Raw genomic sequence first — 25,135 nt, forward strand, 5'->3', positions numbered from 1 at the left:
AAACTTACAGTAACTGTCATCAGGTAACCAGACCCCATAAAACCATGTCAGCATTCATCAGTGATTTACTGCTTTAAATTGGAATCAGCTGATATTTGATGCCACGGTTTTTAACTCTGCAAGATTAACCTGGAGCCTGCTGGTCCACATGAAATAGTAGTTTTATCTGCTGTTCTAGGACTGATGAAATGTTTCAAAGATGGCTGTGTAATCAGGGGGCTGTGTCTGGGCGTTAGAGATTATTCTGTTCAGCATGGCAGTGTACAACCTCACAAATAATTACTCTGTTGTAGGTAACATGGGAGCAGAATGCAGCAACTGATACGAACTGTGTTTGGCAAGCCCTTTCTCAGATGGGATATTTCTATTTCGTTATCTTCTTAGAGGAAAACGTGGGTTGTGACGGTCAGACCTCCTACGAGCTTAGAAGCCTAGATCAAGGCCTAGGAGACAGAACACTTGGTCTATTGTCAGTGTCTCTTTCTACCTTTGATCTTTCATCTTCATACGAACTTGATGAGACTAGACTTTTATTCACTCCTCTAGGCATAAGTAGTCCCCTGGAAATAAAGACACCGATGCTTAGAGTTTTCTTTTGTTCTGACGGCAATCAGAAGATACCTAAGGTTTTAAAATGTGTAATTTTTTATTAAAAAAGGTAAAATAAATTATAAAAAAAATTTAAGACCAGCATCTTTTCTGTGTGTAATCAGTTAACTCTTATTACTGTAAATTCTCAGGGTACTTAGTGTGGGTGGTGGTGGTGGTAGTTGCTGTCAAGTTGATTCCAGCTCACAGCAACCTCATGTGTCACACAGTAGAGCTGCTCCAGAGGGTGTACTTGGCTATAATCTTAACAGAAGCAGATCGCCTGGCTTTTTCTTTCACAGTCAAGATTAGCGGTCAAGAGCAAAGTGTTTGTACCACCCAGGGACCTAATTTTTTTACTTTCTGCCTTCACGGCCAGGTCTTGAAGGAGACCTGAGAGGGAGGGCTCATAGAGACTGCGTCAGACCTAGCATTTTCTGTGAAGCTCATCTGAAGAAAAAGCATCATAGATTTTTTTTTTCATAAACTATTTAGTCTCTAGGGATAATTATTCCTGTTTACAAAGATGTTAGTAGTAATCCATGGACTGCTTACTGATGTTTTAAGAAAAACGTAAGATTCAGAATAAAATCTTTTGTGTAAGGGTCTGCCAGTTAGGTTACTTCCACAGCCTGTCTTTGAACTGAATTATATTAAAGGACACTTCTCACCTTGTGGACCAAGAATAGTTTAATAATGTGGACATGAAATTGTAGAAGCTGTAGTGGTATGAAACACAGTTGTATACATTTTTTTTTTTTTTAACAGGTGAGAAATTACCAAGGGAGAAATGAATAGTTGTATTAGAACCCCAAAATATCATCCCTGGCACCAACATCTTTATGTGGAAACTGATTTGGAGCCATTTGGTTAAGAAGACAGCATGACCTGCATTCTGCTTTTTTCTGTGATGTTTTCTTCCTCTCCCTGCTTCAGGTGCTAGTCATCTCTTTGCCACTTCTTCTTTCCCTATTGAAATGACAGCTGATCACTTCCAAACAGACTCTGAGCCCTCCAGCCAAACACTTTTTCTGTCATTACTTGAGCATGGACTATGCTTGCTATGTGGTACCTGACCAGAATATCAGAAGCAGGTGTAAAGCTTTGGAGCAGAACAGGCCCATGTATCATCGTACTGTCTAGAGTTCGGATTAGAAGGATCTGGCCTAGAAAGGGGGATTGATGGATGCTCAGCCCCTCCCCCTCTTTCTGAGTGTGCCTTTTCTTGAAAAATATGTTTAATTGTGTGGAGTCCATTTCTAGTCACAGAGCAGCCCCACAGACTCAACTCTGCTTGTCTGTTTTGAGGAAAAAGCCATCAATATTTTAAAAGCTGCTAACAGGCAAGAAGTTAGCCTTGATGACTAGAAATTTAGATTTTTTGTTTGTTTTTAATTCTCTACAAAATCTATTCATTGCTTCTCTAAATCAGTACTGAGGGAAAGCTTAGGAGAGAACAAGGAATGTGATGCAGACTAATGAGATAAAACCAATCAGAGTCTTTCAGCTTCAGGTAACCTCGAAGTGTCCTGATTATATGGCCTGAATTTCTCACCTGGGAACTTTCCAGAGCAACCCAGCATCCAGAGATGTCCCAGCACTGATGTCACAAAACTGGGTCACATGAGGCATGCTCCAGAGAATATATTTTAGGGCAGATCTTCCAGGGACAGATTTTGACAGGACTTCTAGATTTCTGGTTGTGGTTGAAGAGAATGAATGATGTTAAAATTCACTCAAATTTTCCATTGTCCCCTTGGTGGTAAGATAGTAGGTTTAGAGACTATTAACTCTTTGGGGCCAGTAGGGAAGTTTCAGAAATTGTTTTTCAAGAGCTGATTAGCGTATGAGATTTCCATTCTGCCTACAAATTTTTCAGGGATTTGCACTCACATTTATATGTAGGTATTGTTATATTCAGAAACTCTGGTGGCATAGTGGTTAAGAGATATGGCTGGTAACCAAAAGGTTGGCAATTCAAATCAATAAGGTGCTCCTTGGAAACTCTATGGGGCAGCTCTACCCAGTCCTACGGGTCACTATGAGTCGGAATCGACTTGATGGCAGTGGGTTTGGTTTTTTTGGTTTATTGTTGTATTCAACTTTACCCCACCCCCATTCCATATATTAATTTTTCTTAGTTCCTGTATCACAATGTTAAAAGATTAAAAGCATCATCTTACAGCAGACACTTAGAACCTGTTACATTTATTTAGATTTACTTGAAATTGCAGCCAAGTTTATTTAATACTTGTTGCCTAAATTTTCATAGCGTAACCAAAAAAACCAACACCATTGCCAGTGAGTCGATTCCAATTCACAGTGACCCTATAGGTCAGAGTAGAACTGCCCCATAAGATTTCCAAGGCTGTAAATCTTTATGGAAGCAGACTGGCATCTTTCTCCTGCGGGACAGCTGGTAGGTTTGAACCACTGACCTTACAGTTTGCAGCCAAGCACTTAACCACTGCGCCTCCAGGGCTCCATTTTCATATCATACACCTTGATTTTTTTTATATTCTGTTGCATTCAGTCATGTGCTTTCTTTTATGAGTACCTTGGAAGGTTTTTAAACTATTGCATGGCTACCTAAATACCAAAAGGTCTTGAAAACTCCATTGCTAGCTCGTAACTTACCCCAGGAAAATGGTGCAGGAAGCGGCCTTTTTCCTTTGCCACATTGGTCCAGATGCCTTCAGATCTCTCTAGGTCACATTCCCTAACTGGATCCCAGATTCATTCAAGTCTGCTAATAGATTAGGGAAGCAGTAGAGGAAAGGAGTGGAGGAAAAGCTACTGGATCAGCGCTTTGGAAAGTGTTGACAAAAAGAAGATGGGGGAAAAGATTGAAATAGAAGACCAAATGAACTTTTATGGGCTAAATCTCACCGTACGAGTTCTGTTCTCCATGAACAAATAAAATTAAGAATATTTATTAAAGAGTGTTGAAATGTTGGGCATGCCTCATCGAGAATGACATCCTACTCTCCATCTAGTCCGTTTTACCAAGTGATATGTTACAAAAGAGGATATTCTGACCAAGAAACTGTTAAATAATAGATTTAAATGCGCCAGTCACTTTATCTACCTGGTTTCTCTACAGCCATCCACCAAATTCTGATTTTCTGAATCCACATTTGAAAACATAGCCACATTGATCCTTCTGGTATGTTTTTAGTATAGCCAGTTTGGGTTTTTTTGTTTTTAGTATAGCCAGTTTGGGTAGGACCCTGAAAATGCTACAGGTGTGAGGCAGAGAGACAGCACTGACATGCTCCTCAGAGTTGTTATGGTTTCAGATATATTTTTGTGTTTTCTTACCCTGGCTGTTGTATCATTCAGAATAGGCTAAACTACTACAAATAGACCAAATATATATGTGTGTGTATATAAAATAGGTTGAAAACACAGTAAATGTTGATTTCGTGATGATCCAGGGCTCCAGCCTTCTTCATCTTATCGCCATGACATCCTCTGAGGCTTTTTTGCCATCTGCATCCATCCAGAAGAAAAGGAAAGAAAATGAGGAGGAGCCACATCTACTCTATTAAAAACTCTGGCCCTGAAGCAGCAAATTTCACTTCCACTCACATCTTCTTACCCCCTCCAAAAAAAAAACACACCAGTGCCATCAAGTCTATTCCAACTCACAGCGACCCTATAGGAGAGAGTAGAACTGCCCCACAGAGTTTCCAAGGAGTGCCTGGTAGATTTGAACTGCCAGCCCTTTGGTTAGCAGCCATAGCACTTAACCACTGCTCCACCAGGGTTTCCTCACATCCCATTAGAAGATATGTAATTACATTGCAGAAGACTAGGAAATGTGGTTTAGGTCTGTACTCTGCTACAATCCTGTCACTGTTGAAGGAGAGAATGGATTTTAGTGGGCAGCTGGTTGTCTCTGCCATGGATGTCTTTTGTTGCATTGTTTCCCAAACTTCCCCAAGAATAAGAATCACTAGGACACCATAGTACACATTGCCAGGCCTTTTCCCTAGAAATCCTGATCCAGTAGATGGGAGTGACTCCAAGGATCTATGTTTTCATAAACACTCCAGGTGATTAGTATCTTCAAGAAAGTTTGAGAAACACTGTTTTAAGATGTAATTAGATTGTGGAAAGATATTTTGTACCTTTGTTATAGTCTGTGCTGAGAGTCCTATGTTATAAGGAATTGTGGCAGAATAAATGAATGAAACCTAACTCTTGGCAACTTTGGTTAGCTATCTTTAGTCTTGGAATTGACTACAGATCTCATTGCATAGACAAGATTACACTGTGACTGTACCATATAACGCTAGTACATCTGTTCAAACCTGAATTTTTCTTTGAGTTAGTGGATTGTTTCATTTAGTTGACCAGATTGACCAGTCATTTTGACATACGGTTGTTTCGTGGTTTATATCAAATACTTGAGATATGTCACCTATGACAGCTCTTTTTAACACATAGGTCAGTGTATATGATTGACTAATAATGAAATCTTAAGGGTTATTTTTTTCCCTTCCTGTCGTAATGTTGAATCTTTTAGAAACCTAACGTCATGGAAATTAAAAGCATAAATATATTGGAAGAATAGTGGTTGAATTATTTATCAGTGACCCTTGTCCAAAAATGAAGGATGGAAAGCTTCTCCACCCAGCCTTCTGAACATGCCAGAAGAATAGCACAAAATGTACAGGGTGATCTATGCTACTCAATTTATATGTGGAATATCTATTTGTTATGCCTTTCACAGCAAATTTGAATCCTAGACACAGCTCAGGGAATTCAAATCAACTCTAATATTACGTACACCAATTATATTCAGGAAGGAAAGTCTTTTTCTAACAAATAAAAAAAATATTCCAGGACACACTAAAAAAAATATTTGAACTATCCATTCTTTTGGATTGCCTGAGCTATTGACCTTCTTGTTACAGAATATAATTTAGGACTAACTGTGAGATCGTTAGTGGTGAGAGAAAATCTCTTTTAACTATAAAAAAGTATTTGGATTATTATTATTCGTTGTCTGCACAAATGATCTTTGTTTCCTAAAGCTTCGAAAAGCTCATTGCTGAGTGTTTTTACAACACGCTTTTGTTCCCACCCTTATCCTGATAGTTGTGTGTGTGTTTTTGCAAGCCAAACAAGCAGTGGCCCTTAAGTTTAAAAGGGCTAGAGACTTGGAAGCCCATCTTCACCCAGTCGTCGAGGGGGAAATAGGAGCCTCCGGAATATATCTTTGCCTCTTTTTCTAAATGTTTAATAGAAGGATAAATGTCATCGGAAATGATTCAGGAAAACGTGAAAGTTTTTAGATCAGATACTAATTCAGAATGCGTGTAGCTTTGGGAGGATTGATATATGGCATGTTCTTCCTTGAATGAAACCAAGTGGCTGCTAATCATTGTGTGGCATGTAGAGTTTTCTGTAATCTTGAAGTCAAGGAAATATTTCACTTTTCCCTCTGAGGTTTTCTAGAGAAAGATTCTATGGCAAAGAAAATGCATCTTCTTTCTACCTACTAACGAATGAGTAGTGGAGATTTATCTCTATGGCTAAATTCAAGCACGCCAAGGGCAAAGACCATGTGTTATATTTTTCTTGTGTCCATAATCAGCTATACTTCTTTAATTCTCTGAAAAATGGAAAGCCTTGCTTATGCTTACTATATATGTGGTTTGAGATTTAGAGGAATGAAGAATTGAGACAGTATTTGGTAAGATAAGTCTAGTTGGATACTGGCCCAGGCTTTGTCAGTAGCCAGAGAGTGAATTTTCTGTGAAGACAACACTTCTCTGTGCCTCAGTTTCTTTAACTGGACTACAGAGGCTTAAACAAGATAGTTTCTAAGATCCTTTACTCTCTTCAGTTCAGGATTTAAAGTTGATCGTAGTGGTATCAGGACACCTCTTGTCAAAATTAGGGTACAAGTGAAGTTTGTCTTTTTTCCCCAGCCACCTCATTTTTTTCCCCTTTTTGTTTCTTTCATGACACTACCTCATACCCCAACACCTATGTTCTCACTGTATGAACTCTTTATCAAAGTCCGTAGTCATAGATTTATTTATACTACAGTGTAAAGCATTGGAAAAATAGATTACAGTGTTATTCCTTTTGGGGAATTTTGATTTTAATATGAATCTAAGCTTCAAGCCAAGAAGATGAAGCTGAAAGGATGTGAGAAAGAATTGGGAGAGAAGATGGGGAGAACCATACATGTAGGGTTTGCCTGCAAGAGCCCTGGTTTTTATCTGTTGTCTCAGCATAATTATTAATATTACCCCCTTCCACCTTCAAAAATGTCCCCACTTGGATGATGAATTATCTGGCCACCCTAGGTATAGGGGAAGCCTTTGTGGTGCCCTTTAAATTATATCATATAGTAGAAGGAAGAAACGAAGCTAAACTATTGTAGAGTTTTCTGTTCACCAGACACTGAGCTTGGCCCTTTGTATACATTATCTTACTAAATGGATGGAACAAAATCTATTTTGCCTAACCGTTAAACCACAGATGTCTTAGGTCAGGGAACCCTGATGGCATAGTGGTTAAGAGCTTTGCTGCTAACCAAAAGGTCAGCAGTTTGAATTTACCAGCGGCTCCTTGGAAACCCTAAGGGGCAGTTCAACTCTGTCCTACAGGATCACTGAGTCAGAATTGACTCAACGGTGTCTTAGCCACCTAGTGCTGGTTTAACAGAAATATCACAAGTGGATGACTTTAACAAAGAGAAATTTATTTCCTCATAGTAAAGTAGGCTAAAAGTCCAAATTCAGGGCATCAGCTCCAGGGGAAGGCTCTCTCCCTCTGTCGGCCTTCTCATCAATCTTCCCGTGGACTAGGAGCTTCTCTGCACAGGACCCCAGGTCCAAAGGACCCTCTCTGCTCCCTGTGCTGCTTTCTTGGTGGTATGAGGTCCCCCCTCTCTGCTCACTTCCCTTTTCTTTTTATCTCTTGAGAGATAGAAGGCCGGTACAGGTCACACCCCAGGGAAACTCCTTTTACTTTGGATCAGGGGTGTGGCCTGGATAAGCATGGTATTATAATTCCACCCTAATCCTCTTTAACATAAAATTATAATGACAAAATGGAGGATAACCACACAATAATGGGAATCATGGCCCAACCAAGTTGACACGTATTTTGGGGGTATACAAGTCAATCCATGACAAATGGCAATAGGTTTGTTTTTTTCATTTTTTGTCTTATATCAGAAAGTAGTACACTATACCAGAGTCATTTCTCTGGAAATGGACTGACAGGTGTTGCATGGACTGTTTTTACCACTAACTAGTAGCCAAAATCAGAAAGGCTCGTGAAACAAAGTCTAAAAGAAAATCGTACTGCTGTGATGCATGTGGAAAATGTCCAAGGATAGACAAACTAATAAGTATTTGAAAAGCACCTAGAGGCCTGGTACCGTACTTTGTCCTGTGAAGGGAACAAAGAAAGCTGAAGATAGAGCCCTGTGCCCTCAGAGGGCTTCAATGACAGGGTAACATGATGATGACGCATAGGCAGAACTGTAATAAAAGAGCAATTTAGGAGGCAGTAAGCAGAGTCCTTCCTGTGTCTTCTCATTGTGTGATGGTAACTCTCAAAATGAAACCCAGCTGCTGGGAACCACATTTTTCTTGGGGTGCCTAATACTCTTCGGTGGTACATGCCCAGGCTCCCTCCTAAAATTTTCCTTATTCTTGATCCTTGAGTTTTAGAACTGCACATATTCTTGTGAAGCCCAGCTTTGCTGCTTCTCTTGTCCTCTGTTGCTGAAATAAAAAGAAGTGACAAACAAGTGGTTAAACTTTTTTTGTAGTAATGAAACCCGGGTGTGCTCATTAGACAACAGCACTTTTTATTTCAAATAACAAATGGTTTTAGGGAATTTCTGTCTCTGGAGGGAATACCATAGAGTATACAGTTGGGGGAAATTTTGTTGTACACTGACTAGGAAAGTCATTGAAATGATTCCATTAAAATTGATTGAATATTTTAGAGGCCATGTAAATGGATGTTCAGAGTATTCAAAGGCCACGTAAATGGGTGAACTTGGCTAGTTTCAAGTAATTACTTCAGAAAGCAAGACAACAAAATCAATTCTAAGCCCTATTAGAGGGTGCACGGTCATCACTTACCAAAGAGGCTCACTTGCTCCCCGCTTGCATCCAGAAACCAATTGAGTGCAGCTCAGCTTTGTGGCAGGCATGTTGATTCTGCCGTTTTCTACCTCGATTCCTTTTATCAAACTGGGACAGTGCCACTTGTCCCTTCTCTGCCCCTTAGGTCACCAAGATAGGGTCTGTTTGGGCTTGGGGCTGTGTGGAGGAGCATGATAAATAGAAGGTTAACAATAATATCTCATATATATTAATCACTCTTACATATATGCCAGGGGTAGTATACATTCTCATAAATCATCTTGTTTATTATAGTAACCCTATAGGTATGATTACTAACCCCATTTTATAGATACAGAAATAGAGGCTTAAAGAGGCTAGCTAATTTGCCCAAGTCAAACAAACACATGATCAGCCTGAGAGTCTAATTAAGGGACGACTGCTATACTCACTGCAAATATTATGAATGAATCAGGAGAGAAATATCTAGTATCGCTTTGGTTATTGTCATAGTTTCACTGCCGTGAAACTCTGGAACCAAGGGTACTTGATTTTGTCACTGGAACATCAATTTATACTTGGCTGCAAAAGTGAATTTCATATATGAGTATCATTGGTCCAGGCAGTAGGTAAAAATCTCTCCCTCCGGATATATATGCACATGAAACATGGCTCAGCTATCATGAGAGTAGGGTGGAAGCAGTGGTCATGGCCATAAATATTAGCGCTCCAGAGTCACATGCCACAGAAAAGGTATAAAATAAGTATTAATCTTTAATTTAGCCTGACATACGGTTTTTATAACCAAAGGATTTGCCTCTGCATTTCACCAGAGTGAGGAAGTAAGATACCAGTTTCCTCATTCCAATTCCAGAAAAAAAGACCTTTGTTATAGTTTGGGTTGTAAGGGCCTCTTATGAGCGTTCTGACCCACCTAGGACAGGCCAATAGAAAGTTATGATAACGCTGACAGCACTGATAAGGGCTGCAGCAAGAACTGAGTGGTACCCCATGCACGCTAACAATAAGAGGCCTGTATTCTCAGTCTTAGCAAATACAAGTTGACATATCATGGAAGCGGGACAGTGAAGTTGAAACATAAGAGACTATGGCTGGGTGCATCTCATAGCCCAGTCTGCTGAATTGAGGATCGTAAGAAAATAAATACAATTTTAACCTACTCTCATTGCCACTAGACTCCTAATTATAATGCCATCCCAACCTCAAGAGAATCCATACTATGAAATAACCTTTTATTAGAGACTTCCTTTTAATGAGATCCCTTAGTACTTTAGAAACTAAATCCTTTTTAATTGGATTCAAGACAGAACTACCTTATTCCACAGTTAGCCCTGGGATGCCTACCTGAATATATATGAAGGTATCCTAGTTAACTGAGCCTGAAGGCCTGGCCAGGCCGCTTGGCCCTTGGAGAAGGAGCATACGTTGCTAGCTCCGTTGGTGTCCAATCTCGGTCTCACCAGGAAGACTCCTTGGAGACTGGCTGACCAGTGAGTTGGTAGGTCCAATCACACTAACTTTAGAGATTGCCCAGTATGGCCTGCTAGTTGGCTTGTTGAATTCAACCCAAATTTATTTATCTTTCTTACTTTCAGAGAAAAACATGGTCCTCCTTACTACTCTAGAATCAGTCTTTAAAAATAGAATGTAATCGGATTCACTGTTTGCTTATTATCTTCCATTCCAAAGGTCAAATAATGTTTTCTGTAACAAAGGAGACTGCTTCCTTTCTGCATGCCAGTCCCCATGGTGCCTTGACAAACATGTACATTACCCATAAATTTACTACTCTACCACTTAGAGCAAAGCATGAAAGTTGAAGAAGCAGCTAAATGCAATGATTGTCCTATCGGGGGAAAAAAAGGATGACATTAAAGTTCTTCAGATACTTTTATAGCTATTAGATGTTTGAAATGGTTTAATGTAAGTGGCTTATTTTAGAGAATCAGGGAAGGGGAAAATACAGATTCCAGCAATTTTGCCCTTGATATCTCTTTTGTCTGTATTGTTTTCATTGCAGTTTACATAATAATGGATGAGGAAGTGTTGCAGTACACACGTAACTATGCACATTAGTCCTCAGTTGCTTTCCCAAAAGACTTGGAATTGCAGTGGATTTAATCTAGGTCAATAATAATGATAATAATAACATCTGTTTTTCTGGCAGTGGATTTAGAGAGAGCACCTGTCTTCATAGGAATAACAGGATGAGTCTTCGAAGGGAAGTCCCCAGGGCAGCAGGAAGCTGGCAGGAGCCGAGATCTTGTGGCCAGTCAATAGAAATGTCATAGCATGTAAGGTGTATAGTCTGCAGGAAAGAGGGCGGGGTTGCCACTGAGCCTGGTGAGCCCATTGTTCACTCTCTGGGTGAAAAGCTGGTTCAGCTTTGCTGTATAGGTGTAATCCTACTAGGAAAGCGAATCTGGTTTGTTAGACACAAGATCCCTGCCCCAGGCAACCAGAAAGAAAGAAGAGCAGATCCTGTTTTGTCAGTGAAAGTTTCCTAGGGGATTCCCTTGAGATTGTATTTTGTCATCCAAAGGGTGGAGTCTGCGTAATTCAAGCACTGAAGGCAGAATGGCAACATTGTTTCTCTACTTCCTAGTTAGTGGCCAGATGGTGAGACTTTTTTTATCACGGTGCTAATTATATCAAACTCTTAAAACTAAGCTAATTGGATGTGGTTTCATTAAAAGTTGATTTCTACAGGATGTGGCATTTGTATTGGTTAGCTACTATTCTAGCTATGGAAGTCCTACTTTTAGGTAGAAAAAAAAAGGTTTGTTTTAGGGGATTTAGATGTTTAAAATGAGAGGTTTAGGTTATAAAAAGACATTTTAGGTCACATGAAAGGGGCTTGAAGCAGCTCAGGGGCTATTTCTGATAAGGCAGAACAGAACCTTCCTGGTATGGTTCATGGGAGACTCTCCTTATGGAAGGATTGGCTTCGAAGAGTGCTCCTTCACCGGTGATCATCGTAACACTTTTGCTTTCGTTGTTAGCTCCTCTTATGACTGACTGAAGGAGCACATGATAGGCACAGCAACCTGACTGACTGTGAGCATCCACTGAGCTGCTATGGAGGCCATTCATCTGTTAATGGGAGGGCTAGGCTAGTAAAAAAAAAAAAAAAAAAGGGCTAGTAGAGTTAGTAAAAAAAAAAAAAAAGGGCTAGTAGAGTTAGTAAAAAAAAAAAAAGGCTAGTAGAGTTAGCTAATTGTGAAATCCTGTGTATCTACATATGATAAAGCAATGCCATGTTAACTTTCTCTAAGTTTCTTTATCTCAGTTTTGAGCTTAAAGCAAAAAAAAAAGGGGGGGGGGAACAAAACCAACAGCAGCTTCTTGCAGGTCCTTCCTATAGCCAACTGATTTTTGCTTTGATGACCACTTTTTTCATTCTTCTCTCCCATACCTCTCGGTTGGTGGTATTGCAGCCACCTTGGTTCAGCATCCCAGTACAGAGGGACCACAATGATGAAGTCATAAGCGGAGACACATAAAAATGAGTGTGTAGCCACAGGAGTATTGAATTTTAAATGTAGCTTGTGAAATCAGTAACATTACTTGTTAAGTCATATTTTGCACTTCTCAAAGCAAGTAATATTTTGAGGACAAAGTAGAAAGAATACACAGCCAGGGCACAGGATCATGAAGGGTTTGAGTTGATAATAGTGCCTTTGATGTGGGTTTTAACCAGCAGCAGCAGTTGTTCCCGGTAGGTAGACTTTTGGCTGAGGAATGGGATATGTCCGTGACTCTCCAGGGTAGTACGTCACCTCAGGAAGCATGTGTCTACTTTCTAAGAATGGCATTTTGTCATTGTCTTCTGGCTTAAGAAACTGAGGGTGTAGCCCCCTTCTAGATCTCTGGAAAAGTATTCCTTCTCCTCCCTCCTCCCTTTTAAGTCAATACAACTAAGTTTTCTTTAAAATTTTAATTCAGGGGATTTTGATGGGGTTTTTTGAACTGCTGACTGCTTTGTGGGAATTGAAAGGAGGGGTCTTGGCAGGGTGAAGCAAAGGATTGGTAAGTCGAAACCACGGTGTATGAGAGATTGACTTGAACACAGAATATACCACTTAGATCAACAACCTTTGGGTTCTGAAAAAAAGTATTAAATTCTCTATGTAGTAGCTAAAATGAAGAGAGAAAATAGATTATCAGGGAAATCAAGTATGAGGAGTATGTCCTCTTTTGACTTAAACTGGCTTGTGTGCTTCAACTTGACAAGAATCCAAGATCCCAATTGCAGTTCAACTTGTGTGTAAAGCAGGCACCTGCTTTGCTTGCAAATGCGCATACGAAAGAGAGCTTCATTCACAGAAAGAAAAAAACAGAGCGGGTTCACTAATTTAGCCTCCCAGGGCCTTAGTCCCTTGATCTGTCAGCCCCTTAGAATTCAAAGGCAGCCTTTTAAAGGAGTTCTCAGTTCACAACTTGATGATTTCGTTGATGTCCTGAATTTGAATATATCTTGAATTTGTCTGCTAGGACTATTACATTAAAAAAAAAAAAAAAAATGGAAGGGGTTCAGACATTTTTGCTTTTATTGTTAGCTCCTCTTTATGACTGACTGAAGGAGTACATGATAGCCGCAGCAACCTGACTGACTGTGGGCATCCACTGAGCTGCTATGGAGGCCATTCACCTGTTAATGGGAGGGCTAGGCATACCCATTTTGAAGTGTTTATTTGTTTAGATTCAGAAAGTAAAGTAGATTTCATAGGTTTAAGATGTTGAATGGCCATGAAGACAGGGACACCCCCTCTCCCTACCCTGAGGTCAGAGTTCCCTTAAAAGAGATAGGTGTTCATGAGCACAACAACTCTTAAGTTCCAACCTCGCAATACTTTTTAGTCCACAAGTTAACCATCAAGTTGTGGGAAGTCATTCTTACACCTTCTGTCTACTCTGTCCTATATAGGTTGCTGTAAGTCAGAATCGACTGGACAGCAGTGGGTTTCTCTCCTCAGTCCCCAAGTTGTATAGTTATTTGTTCATATTTTAAAAAATGCTCCACAACAGTTTTCCGTATTAAACTGTCACTTGAAAAGTAGCATCAGAAAAAAGGACTAGCAGTTAAAACTAGAGAATTCCAGAAACAGTCTTCCTCCCACTTAAACACCTTACCCGGGTGAACTCATTCAGAGTCCAGGCTGGTGGTTGTGGGAGTCCTGAGCAGTGTTCCACTAGCCATGTATATACATAGTGTTGGCTTCCTGCCACTGGGGGTAGAAACTGTTGGAATGTGATTTCAAATTTCTGTCTTGCAGCTGATGAGTGGTTATTCCAATAATTAAAGTCATTCAAGTCACTGACCTCAGGTCTTTATACCTGGATTCTTTAAAAAAAATGCACAGACGTAATAAAAACAGCCTTGTTGTCCATATTTTAGAATCAAAGCCAAAGAAAACTGCCTTTATAAATGGTAACTCCAGAGAATGAAATCTTTAGTTCCCTCGCTCCCCAATTTGTTAAAGTTTAGAAACCTTAGAGGGAGTTTCTTTAATGAACATGGTATTGGTTTTCCTAAGGGCAGAACTAATTTTAAAATCTGATCTTTGGTATCATTCTCTATCACTGTGTCTACATACCCTCCACACTGAAGAATGTAGATAAATTGCTGTTTGATTCAAGGCAAGCCGTGGTATAAACTGGTTGTCTTACATAAGCAGTACTTTTTTTCCCCCCGTTGAATATTACCAAGAGTCTTCAAGATTTTCAAGAGAAACAGCTGTGGTTTGAAAAGATTTGTGATAATCCAGATGGTTTCTTTGAGGATAAATCTACTTGATCATTTAAAATTAAAGTCTTTCAGTAAAGTTGAGTGTTTTCTTTACGATTTTTAAATACACTACGGGTATGTGTGTGTGTGTGTGAAGATACCATTGGCCTATCTTGTTTAGAGCTTTATCTTTGGAAACAGAAAAAAGCTCATAACGGTGTCTCAAATTATTCCACAATTAGGCTGGCAGAATACCTGAGGGAAGCCTTTGTGACAGTAGAAACTATCTGTGAAGTGTTGTAGTTGGACACCAGCTATCCTGTATTGAGTATGCAGCACTCAGTCTCTCTGGGATTTGGCACTCTCAACTTCTGATATGTAATGGCATAATTATATCTCACAATTATTATACTGATTAGAGATTACCTTACAAGCTGAACATATATGCAGCTAGAGTGCTAAACTCCCCAACTTCTGGGCATCTGGGAGGTGAAAGGCTCCAAGTCACCCTGATGAAACTTCGAGGAGGTAGACAGAAGGAGTGAAGGACAGGGGACATTGGAAATAGGGAAGCTTCTCTGTGCCTCTCCCCTTCCCTCAGTGCCCAGTGTCTTCTTGCTGCCTTTTAACTACCCAGAGATGCCCACTGTGGGGCCTCACACAGGCAGCACTCTGGACCCCAGGATCTTTCTCTTCTATACAGCCTCTGCTATCAAAATTGGTGTGTCATGTTCCCTCCTACTGGCTCTGCTAGATATTCAAAGTTAAGCAGCAAAATTAATTCACAGTGAGACTAATGGCCAGTAGGATTTAATGTATTACCCCCCTAAGGTATGTACAGAATCATATCAGAATTCTTTAGTGGTAACAGAAGAAGGCATAAAGTCATGGAAATTAGGGTTCAGTGTAGACTAAGACTGAAATGTTTGATTCTAGAATCACCTCAGATCTTATAGCTGTACCTTTTTCACCTGTGAATTGAAAAGCCCAGGTGAAGAATAATGGATGGGGTTGATAGACCTGTGAAGGATAAGCTTTCGTATTTTTCTTTCCTTTTCTTTTTTGATCCAAAATGCAAAGCTTTCATTGATACCAGGAATTGTTGAAAAATCTGAAAAGTGAGATGCTGTAAAGTAACCTGGGTTGGAACATGATGTTTATTTTTTCTAACTTGGCAGCCGCCACTGGCAGAAACTCCTGAATGAGTGGATAAAGGTGGCAAGAAATGTAAAATGTAAGTGCTTATTAGACAGTGTCAAATGACCAGAGGAGGGAAGTGCAAAGCCAGCAAAAACCACCAGCATTAAGCAGAAATAGGAGGGTTGAGACCTTCTGAAGCACCTGACTCATCAAAGTGCATTAGTCCCCGCTCATCCCGAGAGCCCCTCAGCAGGTCACCTCTTCTCTTTAACATGGAGTGGGACCGTGCTCTCCACCCCGGGTCAGCAGGGAAAGGGAGATTCCAGGAATGAATACTTAAGCCTGAAGGACTGTCTCCTTTGACACAGATTGTAGCCACTGACCACTGAAAGAGCCTCTGTGGATATTGTAGCTGTTTAACCACCCACCTTTCAATGATGTTGAAAACAGAACCTGCAGAAGGAGGGAGGCCTGTCCCCTCAATCAGTTTGCTGAGCCATCTGGTGTTGCAGCTGACCTGGAAATGAATCCAGTAAAAATTTCAGACCTGAGTTACAGCTGGTGTGGGGAAATCTAAGAGACAGGTGGTTCCCTTAACAGCTGTACATCCAGTGAGGGCAGGCAAGAAAGAAAATTTCATCTTTGTTGAGCCTTCATGGGTTTTCTGTAGTAGCTCTCTGACTTTTTGCCATGATAATTACCATATCAGGGCAAATAATGATTTTTCTCCCTTCCTTGGTTGAAATAATCTCTGCAGGTTCAATGAATCTAAAATTTTAAGTGAGCACATTAAGTGATAGATGGATAAAGACAATGGATGTCAGCTGAGAAAGTAACTCACAGAAATAATAGTCTTTTAAACACGTTCTTATTCTAGAAATATGCAAACTGAAGTCCCATCGGGGGAGAACTTGAATTGTTGCACTGAAGTGGTTATTTAGATATGTACTTCTGTGTTTATCCTGAAAAAAAGTTTTTAGGATAATGTAAACACTTTTTTTATTAAAGTGAATCATTATTTATGGAGAATGAAACATAAGACATATTTGCCCCGATAAAGGTAATGGACAATTGCAGGTTTTTTATTCGTTGTGGATGAAGTACGTTGGAAATACCCACATGATTTTGGAGGGACTTTTAGAGAGACCTGGTCTTTTATTCACTGATTTAGAGGTGGGGAGACAAAAAATAACTAGATACAGAGAGAGTGAGGTGCTACCTCCTAAGTCATTCAGGAACCAAAGGTGTAAAAACAAAAGAAGAGTCTTGGAATGATAATCCCAGTTATACTGTCTGTCCCAGGGCCCCTACAGTTGTACAAATTGTTCATTGCAAAGAATGCTAAAGCTGTGAGTAGGGGCCATGGGCCGTGGCAAGAGGCTGTTCCCATCTACAGAATGGGACCTCTTTTTCTAATCCACACAAAGGTTCCAAGTGCTCTTGCCAAGCGTGGCACCTGTGTGTTGGACTGGGGGCGAATCAGCAGTGAGGGAAGCATGTGACTAGTGCTACCAAGGATATTCCTCTGTGCATTCCAACTAGAACTAGAACTCATCCTGGAATACCCTTAAGGAATTTGTGTTTAAATAGGTAGAGAGTAAGAGTTAAGAGCTGCGCATAGTTTGAAGAGGTGCTATAGTAATAAGGCTTGATTTCATCATATTGGTTGCACTAGCATAGTGGACCTTAGATGAAATTGGAAAGAGTCCGAGGTTTGGGATGTCTTCCCATCTCCCCCTCCCTACATTAGCCTCCTCTCTTCATTCCTCTCCTCTCTTGACTCCCCAGCCGCACACTGCTAAGAACACCAGCTTCAAACTTACAGTTTCTCCAAAAGAATCCACCTTTTGTTGTTGTAAATATATATATAACACGACATTTGCCAGTTGAACGTTTTCCCTTGTAGAATTTAGTGACATCAGCCGCATTAATCATGTTGTGCGACCATCTCCTGTAATCCATTGCCAAATTTTCCATCACCGTAAACGGAAAACCAATACTTCCTAAACAGTGACCCCTTCCCCCCGCCACACCCGTGGTAAGCACTAATAAACTTTGGTCTCTATACGTTTGCGTATCCTAGATATTTCATGGGAGTGAGGTCATGCAATAGTTGTCCTTTTTGACTGACCGACTTTACTCAGCATAATGTTTGCAAAGTTCATCCATGTTGTAGCATGTATCAGGACATCATTTCTCTTTATGGCTGAATAATATTCCATTGTTTGTATATACCACATTTATCTTTTCATCTGTTGATGGACATTTAGGTTGTTTCTACCTTTTGGGTTGTTGTGATTAGTGCTGCAGTGAACGTTGGTGTACATGTGTCTGTTTGCTTTCCTGCTTTCGTATCTCTTGGATATATACCTACAAATGGAATTTCTGGGTTATATGATAGTTTTATGTTTAACTTTTGAGGAACCACCAGACTGTGTATGTTTATTTTGTTTTGTCTTTATCTTAGCCGTCTTAGTGGAGATGAAGTGATATCTCATTGTGGTTTTCATTTGCATCTCCCTGATGGCCGAGTTGGAGTCAACTCTAAGGCAGTGGGTTTTTTTTAATGGCTAAGGTGGTATAGTTAAGAGCTAGGCTACTAACCAAAAGGTCAGCAGTTTGAATCCACCATCCAGTCCTTGGAAACCTTGTGGGGCAGTTATACTTTGCCCTATAGGGTTGCTACAAGTCGGAATCAACTCGATGGCAGTGGGTTTGGTTTTGGCTTTTTTTAATGGTTAAGGGTGTTGAGCACATCTTTTTGAGTGCTTGTTAGCCGTTTATAGTTCTTCTTTGGTGAAATGTCTATTCATATTCTTTGCCCATTTTTTGATGGGTTTCTCTTTTTGTTGTTAAGCTGTAGGAGTTCTTTATATATTCTGAATATTAAACCTTATCTGATAAATGGTTTCTACAGTTTTTCTTCCAATCTGTACGTTGTCTCTGTTTTTAAAGTCCTTTGTTGAACAAAAGTTGTTTTTTAAGTCCCAGTTATTTTGTCAAAAATACACACTTTGTTCTAGTCACTAAAAATGTTTTTTCAAGAAAAAGCACTCTACTAGCCAAATTCACACCAAAATGTAAATAGTTAATGTCTTAGTCATCTAGTGCTGCTATAACAAACGCCACAAGTGGATGACATTAACAAAGAAATTTATTTCCTCACAGTAGAGCAGGCTGAAAGCCCACAAATTCAGGGCATCAGCTCCAGGGGAAGGCTTTCTCTCTCTGTTGGCTTTCTAATCAATCTTCCCTGAGACTAGGAGCTTCTCTGCACAGGGACCCCAGATCCAAAGGACTCTGTCTGCTCCTGGCACTGCTTTCTTCATGGTATGAGGTCCCCCTCTCTGCTTGCTTCCCTTTCCTTTTCATCTCTTGGGAGATATAAGGTGGTACAGGCCACACCCCAGGGAAACTCCCTTTACATTGGATGAGGGAGGTGACCTGGGCAAGGGTATTACATCCCACCCTAATCCTCTTTAACATAAAATTACAATCACAAAATGAAGGACAACCACACAACACTGGGAATCGGGACCTAACCAAGTTGACAGATATTTTGGGCAGACACAATTCAATCCACGAAAGCTAAGAACAATTAAACGTTACCTTCCCCAAGGGCAGCATTTTAATACCTAAATAGCAATTGAACTGTATCTTGTTGCTGTTGTTAGCTCCTGTCCAGTTGCCCTGACTCAGGGTGGCTCCACCCATGCACAACGGAACAAAACACTGCCGGGTCCTGTGCCATCCCCATGATGAGTTGGGGATGGGACCATTGTGATCCAGAGGGTTTTCATTGGTTGATTTTCAGTAGTAGGTCGCCAGGCTTTTCCTCCTAGTCTGCCTGACTTTGGAAGCTCTGCTGAAAACTGTTCAGCATCATAGCAACACACAAGGCGCCACTGACAGACTGGTGGTGGCCGCACACGAGATGCATTGGCCAGGGATTGAACCTGAGTCTCTTACATGGAAGGCAAGAATTCTACCACTGAACCGTCAAATACCTTGTGAACTGCATCTTAGTAGTAGAACTTCAGGCAGTGGGAGATGGTAGGGAATTTAAGTGGGTATTTTAAGGCAGGAAAGATTTCTTTGTCCTTAAGGTCAAACCACTTAAGATTTTCTCAGTTTACATTATCTTTGTTCTTGCTGCTTTTATGTTGATTGTGTTCAGTTCTTCATTTGCAATTCTCAGTCACTCCACTGTTCCTTTGGGCCAATCTAAACTTTTCATTCTTGGTTTTGAGCATGGCCTGGACTGGCATTTGTTTTTAATCTCTCAACACACCCTTGCTTAATTTCTTTCTTTTATAGCCAAACAAACAGCCGTATGACTTCTACCCATCTTTAAACTTCCTGTTTTTACATATCTGTACCCCCAGAAGCTGCTTCCTTAAAATCATCAGAGTCTCTCTTTTTTTTTTTTTTTTTTTTTTGAAGCTTTATTAAGTGAGGTTGAAATTCAGAACCTCCCTGTTGCTTCCCTACCTGAAACCTAACCGCATAAGCCCAGTAGAGGGAAAGGAAAGCTTATTGAGGTTGTGTTTGTTAGGAACTTTTAGAAGGCAAAGATTGTCTTTTCCTGTTTTTCTTTCTTTACTGAGCCTAGAAAAGCACAGTTGATATCTTTCTTTTTCTTAAGTGATTACAATAGGTTACTGGAAGCTGGGACTTTAGTTTCCCCTGTTTTAAATTATTCCTTGAGTTGAAGCAACTCCTATACTTTTGGGGCTTAAATTATGTCAATAAAGCATAAATCACTACATAAGTTGGTCAGTGGAGTAAAAAAATCTACCATAAGGCAGATGGCATAGCCAAGTGAACTCTGTGTCAAGGAAGTGAAATAGCTGAAATAGAAAGCTCACATAAAAATGGCCAGTCTCTCCATTGGTGATTCTTTACAGAAACTTCATAATTCTCAGTTCCCTCCATCATGCAAATAATATATTTTAAAAATTTCTAATCCTTAGATGAACAGAGTTTTTTTAAATGCCAATAAGCTGTGGTGATACTGTACTTTGTTCAAAAGGTGAAAGTTTTGCATGTTTAATCTCAGCGGACTCTCCAACAAAATCAAGGGTGAGACAGGAAGAGTCCAATATTCTTTTCCAAATGGGTAGAACCATCTAAGATATATTTAGGATATATTTACCCCCACTCCTTTTGAAGGAGTTTTTGTTTTAGAAAATCAGAACATCCATTTATGAATCTAAACCATTGATGGCTTCTGCTACCAACTTCCTGCTCTCCAAGTGTCATTTTTTTCTGCCCATTGTTTTATTTACATCATTCGCCCAAATCGAGCAGAAATAGCCTAAGTGCTGTGCGTTTCTCTCATGCTACTTTGCTGTGTTTGGCGTATGAATACTTGTTAAAATTCTTCCCATCTCTGTCTGGCTTCATGCGTTAGGATCCTTTAGTAAAATCATGGTGAAAATACGTACAGTCTTGGCAAGTGCATCACTCCACTTTTTTTCTCAACCCAACTTACCAAAGACAGTCCAGGTCAGAAGTAACATCTTTTTCATTCAATCTGTAAAGTTTTTGTCCCTGCCTCTTTTTTTAAGCTTGGTTATGCTAAGAAATTGTACGGTGATTAACAAACAGTAGAAGACGTGCTAACCAGCCATCTTTATCTACAAGTTGAAGAAGGAGTCCGCAGTCCTTCAGAATGCAGAAGGGATGGTTTAAGTCTTCAGCACCTTTTTCTTCGGAGGAGGGAGGTCGTTGGGAAAGAGGTGTACGCTGTTGGCCATTTCCGGAGGGACATTCAGCCTGGGCGCTAGTCAGCTCTTAGAAATGGAGGGGCCAAGAGGTGGCCAGTTGGTGTGCCAAGCTAGATTTGATACATGGGCCAGAGTCTGCTGACATCTCTTTGGGCAGGTGCCCACCTGTATTGTAACGTAATTTCTAAACTGATTAAGATATAGTTGGTCTTTCATTTTGACAAACATATTGAGTGTCATATGTTCAGAACTTTGCTCTGTATATCTACTGTGGTGAAAATAAAAAATAAAGTGCTATCCCAGCTTTTAAGAAGCTTATAATCTAGTTATCTGAACCTTTGAGTTTAGAAAGTGTTTTGAAAGTATGACGTTCTAGAGATATCCTCTAAGAAAATTGTAGTTAATGTAAATTTATGCTATTGTTAGTGTGATTAAATACTTCTCATGTGCAATTACTATACCATAAGTCACATTAACGACACATCCACCCACTCCCTCCCACTTCCCACACTCATTCCTGAAAAGCTGCATTCCAGATACTTGGTACGTAAAGTTATGAATTGATATCCAACTTGGGTAAAGCTAATAAATATGATTTAGGATGAAAAGCACTGTGTAAATGCTTGAGATGTTGTTATTACTGTTCTCATAGGTTTTATTATTTTTAAATTGTGCATCCTTTTAAGTAGATGATTTGTTCGCCACAGTCTCCATTATATCTAAGCAAAGCATTCACAGAAATTTCTAAAACCTTTTCATTTCTCTCTGTAGGTTGTTGTTTCGTAACATTTTATACAAGAAAAGCTGCACTTGAGGCCCAGAATGCACTGCACAATATTAAAACTTTACCTGGGGTGAGTCAGTTTACTTTTGTACCAAAATCACTTTATTGCTTGAAAATGGTCCCTTTCTACTGAAGGTTCTAGTTATGGGCTCTTAGTGCCAAAAATGACTTTAGTCTTTTGAGGTGTGTGTGCTGACCCCTCTGTTCCCTTACAGCAGCCAGACCAGCTGGCCAGCCCATAAAGAAGCGTGGGCATTAACACTGACGGAAAGAGCTCTCAAATAGCATATCCCCTGGTTAGAAAATCAGAGTGACCCCACTGGGTAGCAGCCGCTGCCAAAGACTATTGGGTGGGCTAAGACTTTAAAAGGAAAAAAAAAAAAAAGCCAACACACACAAGAGAAGTAAATGGAAAAGGAAAAGCTTTTACTCACCAGGAGCCCCTTTTGAAATTTAGTCTTTAGATTTTCTTTTGAAAGGACAAAATGTACCCTGTACAGCTGTAATATTAAGCCTCCTAATGGTTTCTAAACAGTCAATGGTGGTTAACAAAATCAGTGTTTTAATGCCCAATTTGTGGCTTCATGTTGATATAGAACAGAAAATACAAAGCTTACAAGGTTTTTTCCATTTCCTTCTCAACAATATTTGATGATCAGTCCAATTCACTAGAAATGAACTGATGTATATAGCTACTCCGTCAGAATACATTATTTCTAAAGAGCTTTGTGGCAATCCTGTGTATCATACGCTGGTATAAATTTCCCTATGCTATTTGGATGTTTTCCCCATTGGCCTGAATATCAGTGATGAGTTAATTCAATGTCATAATGGTGTGTGTTGGTTATAATGAAGAACTGTGGTAAGCAGTGCAGCGATAATGATTTTATTGAAACCTGGTGTGATAAGAATAAAAGAAAGATAACATATTGTGCCTAATGTTTCCAGAGTATAAATCTAACTTTGTGTCATTTCTCTGTCTTGGTACACATACACAAACACCTGTGTGTGTGTGTGTATACATACTAATATATGCACATACGCATTTTATAACCCATTATTCCAAGAAAAGACAGCGTTTGTGTAATTCACCTTAGAATCATTGAAAATTTTATAACATTTATAGTGGCAAGATGTTCAGCATAAGATTTGTAAAACATGAGCTCTTTAATCACCCAAAAGTAACAAGGTGTGAGCCTTGGTCTTGAGTCACACTGCTTTGGTTTTCCCCATTTCATGTGAGCAAATCAAAGAAAAGAAGGGTCAAAGAAGCAAGTGTGTGGTACCAGAATTCTGCTCCGTGTTTGATTTAATGACTTCCCCTGAAACTTCTAAGGCACTTTTTTAGTAAGGTAGCTTTTATTAAGACTATGTTCTTTGCTCAGTGACCGTTAAAAAAAAAACAGTAGTATTGTTTCAGCTTTATCCTCCACATCAATGGAACTTTTCCAATGTAAATTCTAGGAAATTGCAGTTTAGGTCACATTGTCAGAATCAAATGAACAAGGCAAATACTTACTGGCTCAGCTAATGATAGAGGAAAATAGTTTTTATTTCCCAGGCTCTCAATCAAATCTAAAGATCAACTTGTAGGCCTTCTCTTAGAGGATTCTGTAGAAGAATCCTGATCAAAAGGGGGAATATGTAGAACAGAATTTCAAATTCTTATGGACTACAGACTTTCTGAAGCCATGAAGGCTGGATGAACCCCTGAAACTATTGCCTGGAGGTAACCTTTAAACTAAAAATATCCCCTGAAGTCTTCTTTAAACCAAACAATAGTTCAGCTTAGCTAGTAAAAAATGTCTTCCTTGAGCATTGGAGTCTTTTAAGAACTATCTGTCTGGGATCAAGTTGGCAGCAGCAACTCGAAAGATTAGATAGGAGCCTTAGAGTGCAGTGAATTTATGTTAATGGGGGAGGAACAGCTCTGAAAAGCTGGGTGGGAAGGGTTGTACAACTCAAGAACGTAATCAATGTCACTAAATTGTACATGTAGAAACTGCTGAACCTAGTGTATGTTTTGCTGTGTATATTCTCAACAATAACCACAAAATAAAATTTTTAAAAATCTCAGTAAAAAAAAGAAGACTATAATTAGCACGCAAATTCTCTTCCGGGTGAGTTTTTAAAAATTACTTGAGATAATGAATTGTTATTTAGCATTTGGGATGTAGTTTGCTGCCAGATCAGATCGTATTTTAAGTTAATGCAAATCTTGGTAAATTTGGACTCATTCCTTCTACTAGAAGCACAGCTGCCAACATGCCATCTTCACATAAAAGGTTCTCTCAAGAAACCCTCTCATTAATATGGTGAAGTGGGACATGGGGAAATCCATAGAAGTGACTGATAAGTTTGCTTCTGCTTGGGAGATCCTACTTTGACCCCTTTCTTAACAAATAGCATCTTCAGTATTTAAAAAAAAAAAAAGGTTGCCCATCTCTCTCTCTTTCCCCTCTTGCCTAAAAATTTTGAATGCGGAATTTAAGGGTGTTGATTTGGGAGACCCATTATTAAGGACAATAAGTTTTGAATTGGAAAAGATGGCTTTTGATTTTGGTTTTTCATCCAGTTCAGTTTCCTATGCCCAATTACCTGTGGCAAGTTAAGTGAAAATTCTGAAAAGTTAGATCTGATTTGTAGGCTGGTAGCCTTTCCAGTTTCGAATTAGGAAAATACGGACAGAGACGTCCACGTCCTGCATTTATGTATAGCTTTAGCTGATAAACATCACCCGTAACTGCTCCACGAACAACATAAAAGTGGTTTCCTTTCAGCTGTGAGCTTTTGGTGGTCAAGAAGAAATGGGACCAGACATAAAAGATTAATGCATATTCTTGGAAAAAAAATATTACAGGGTGCCTTGCTGTTTGATTACAAGGCTTGGAATTAGCCAACATTTCCATAATTCTAAACCAATATACACCTGTTTTCCCACTGTGACGTGAAGGCACAAGTTAATTTAACAGCAACCCTGCTGTGAGAAATCTCTCATTAAATACCAAGTGAGTTCGGTAATTTAAAGTTGTAGCACTAC

General features: G+C 39.7%; 1 protein-coding gene across 7 annotated transcripts in view; it reads left to right on the forward strand.

Annotated features, from left to right (window-relative positions):
* CELF2 (CUGBP Elav-like family member 2) overlaps positions 1–25,135 on the forward strand; it is a 362,155-nt gene that overhangs the window by 199,872 nt on the left and 137,148 nt on the right. For all 7 annotated transcript variants that reach the window (XM_064284844.1, XM_064284846.1, XM_064284847.1 and 4 more), the window contains exon 3: positions 22,083–22,165. In XM_064284844.1, coding sequence (XP_064140914.1) covers positions 22,083–22,165 — 83 coding nt within the window. The remainder of the gene's footprint in view (positions 1–22,082; positions 22,166–25,135) is intronic.

The sequence above is a fragment of the Loxodonta africana genome, chromosome 4 (assembly GCF_030014295.1).
Source record: "Loxodonta africana isolate mLoxAfr1 chromosome 4, mLoxAfr1.hap2, whole genome shotgun sequence".
NCBI classification, from domain to species: Eukaryota; Metazoa; Chordata; class Mammalia; order Proboscidea; family Elephantidae; genus Loxodonta; species Loxodonta africana.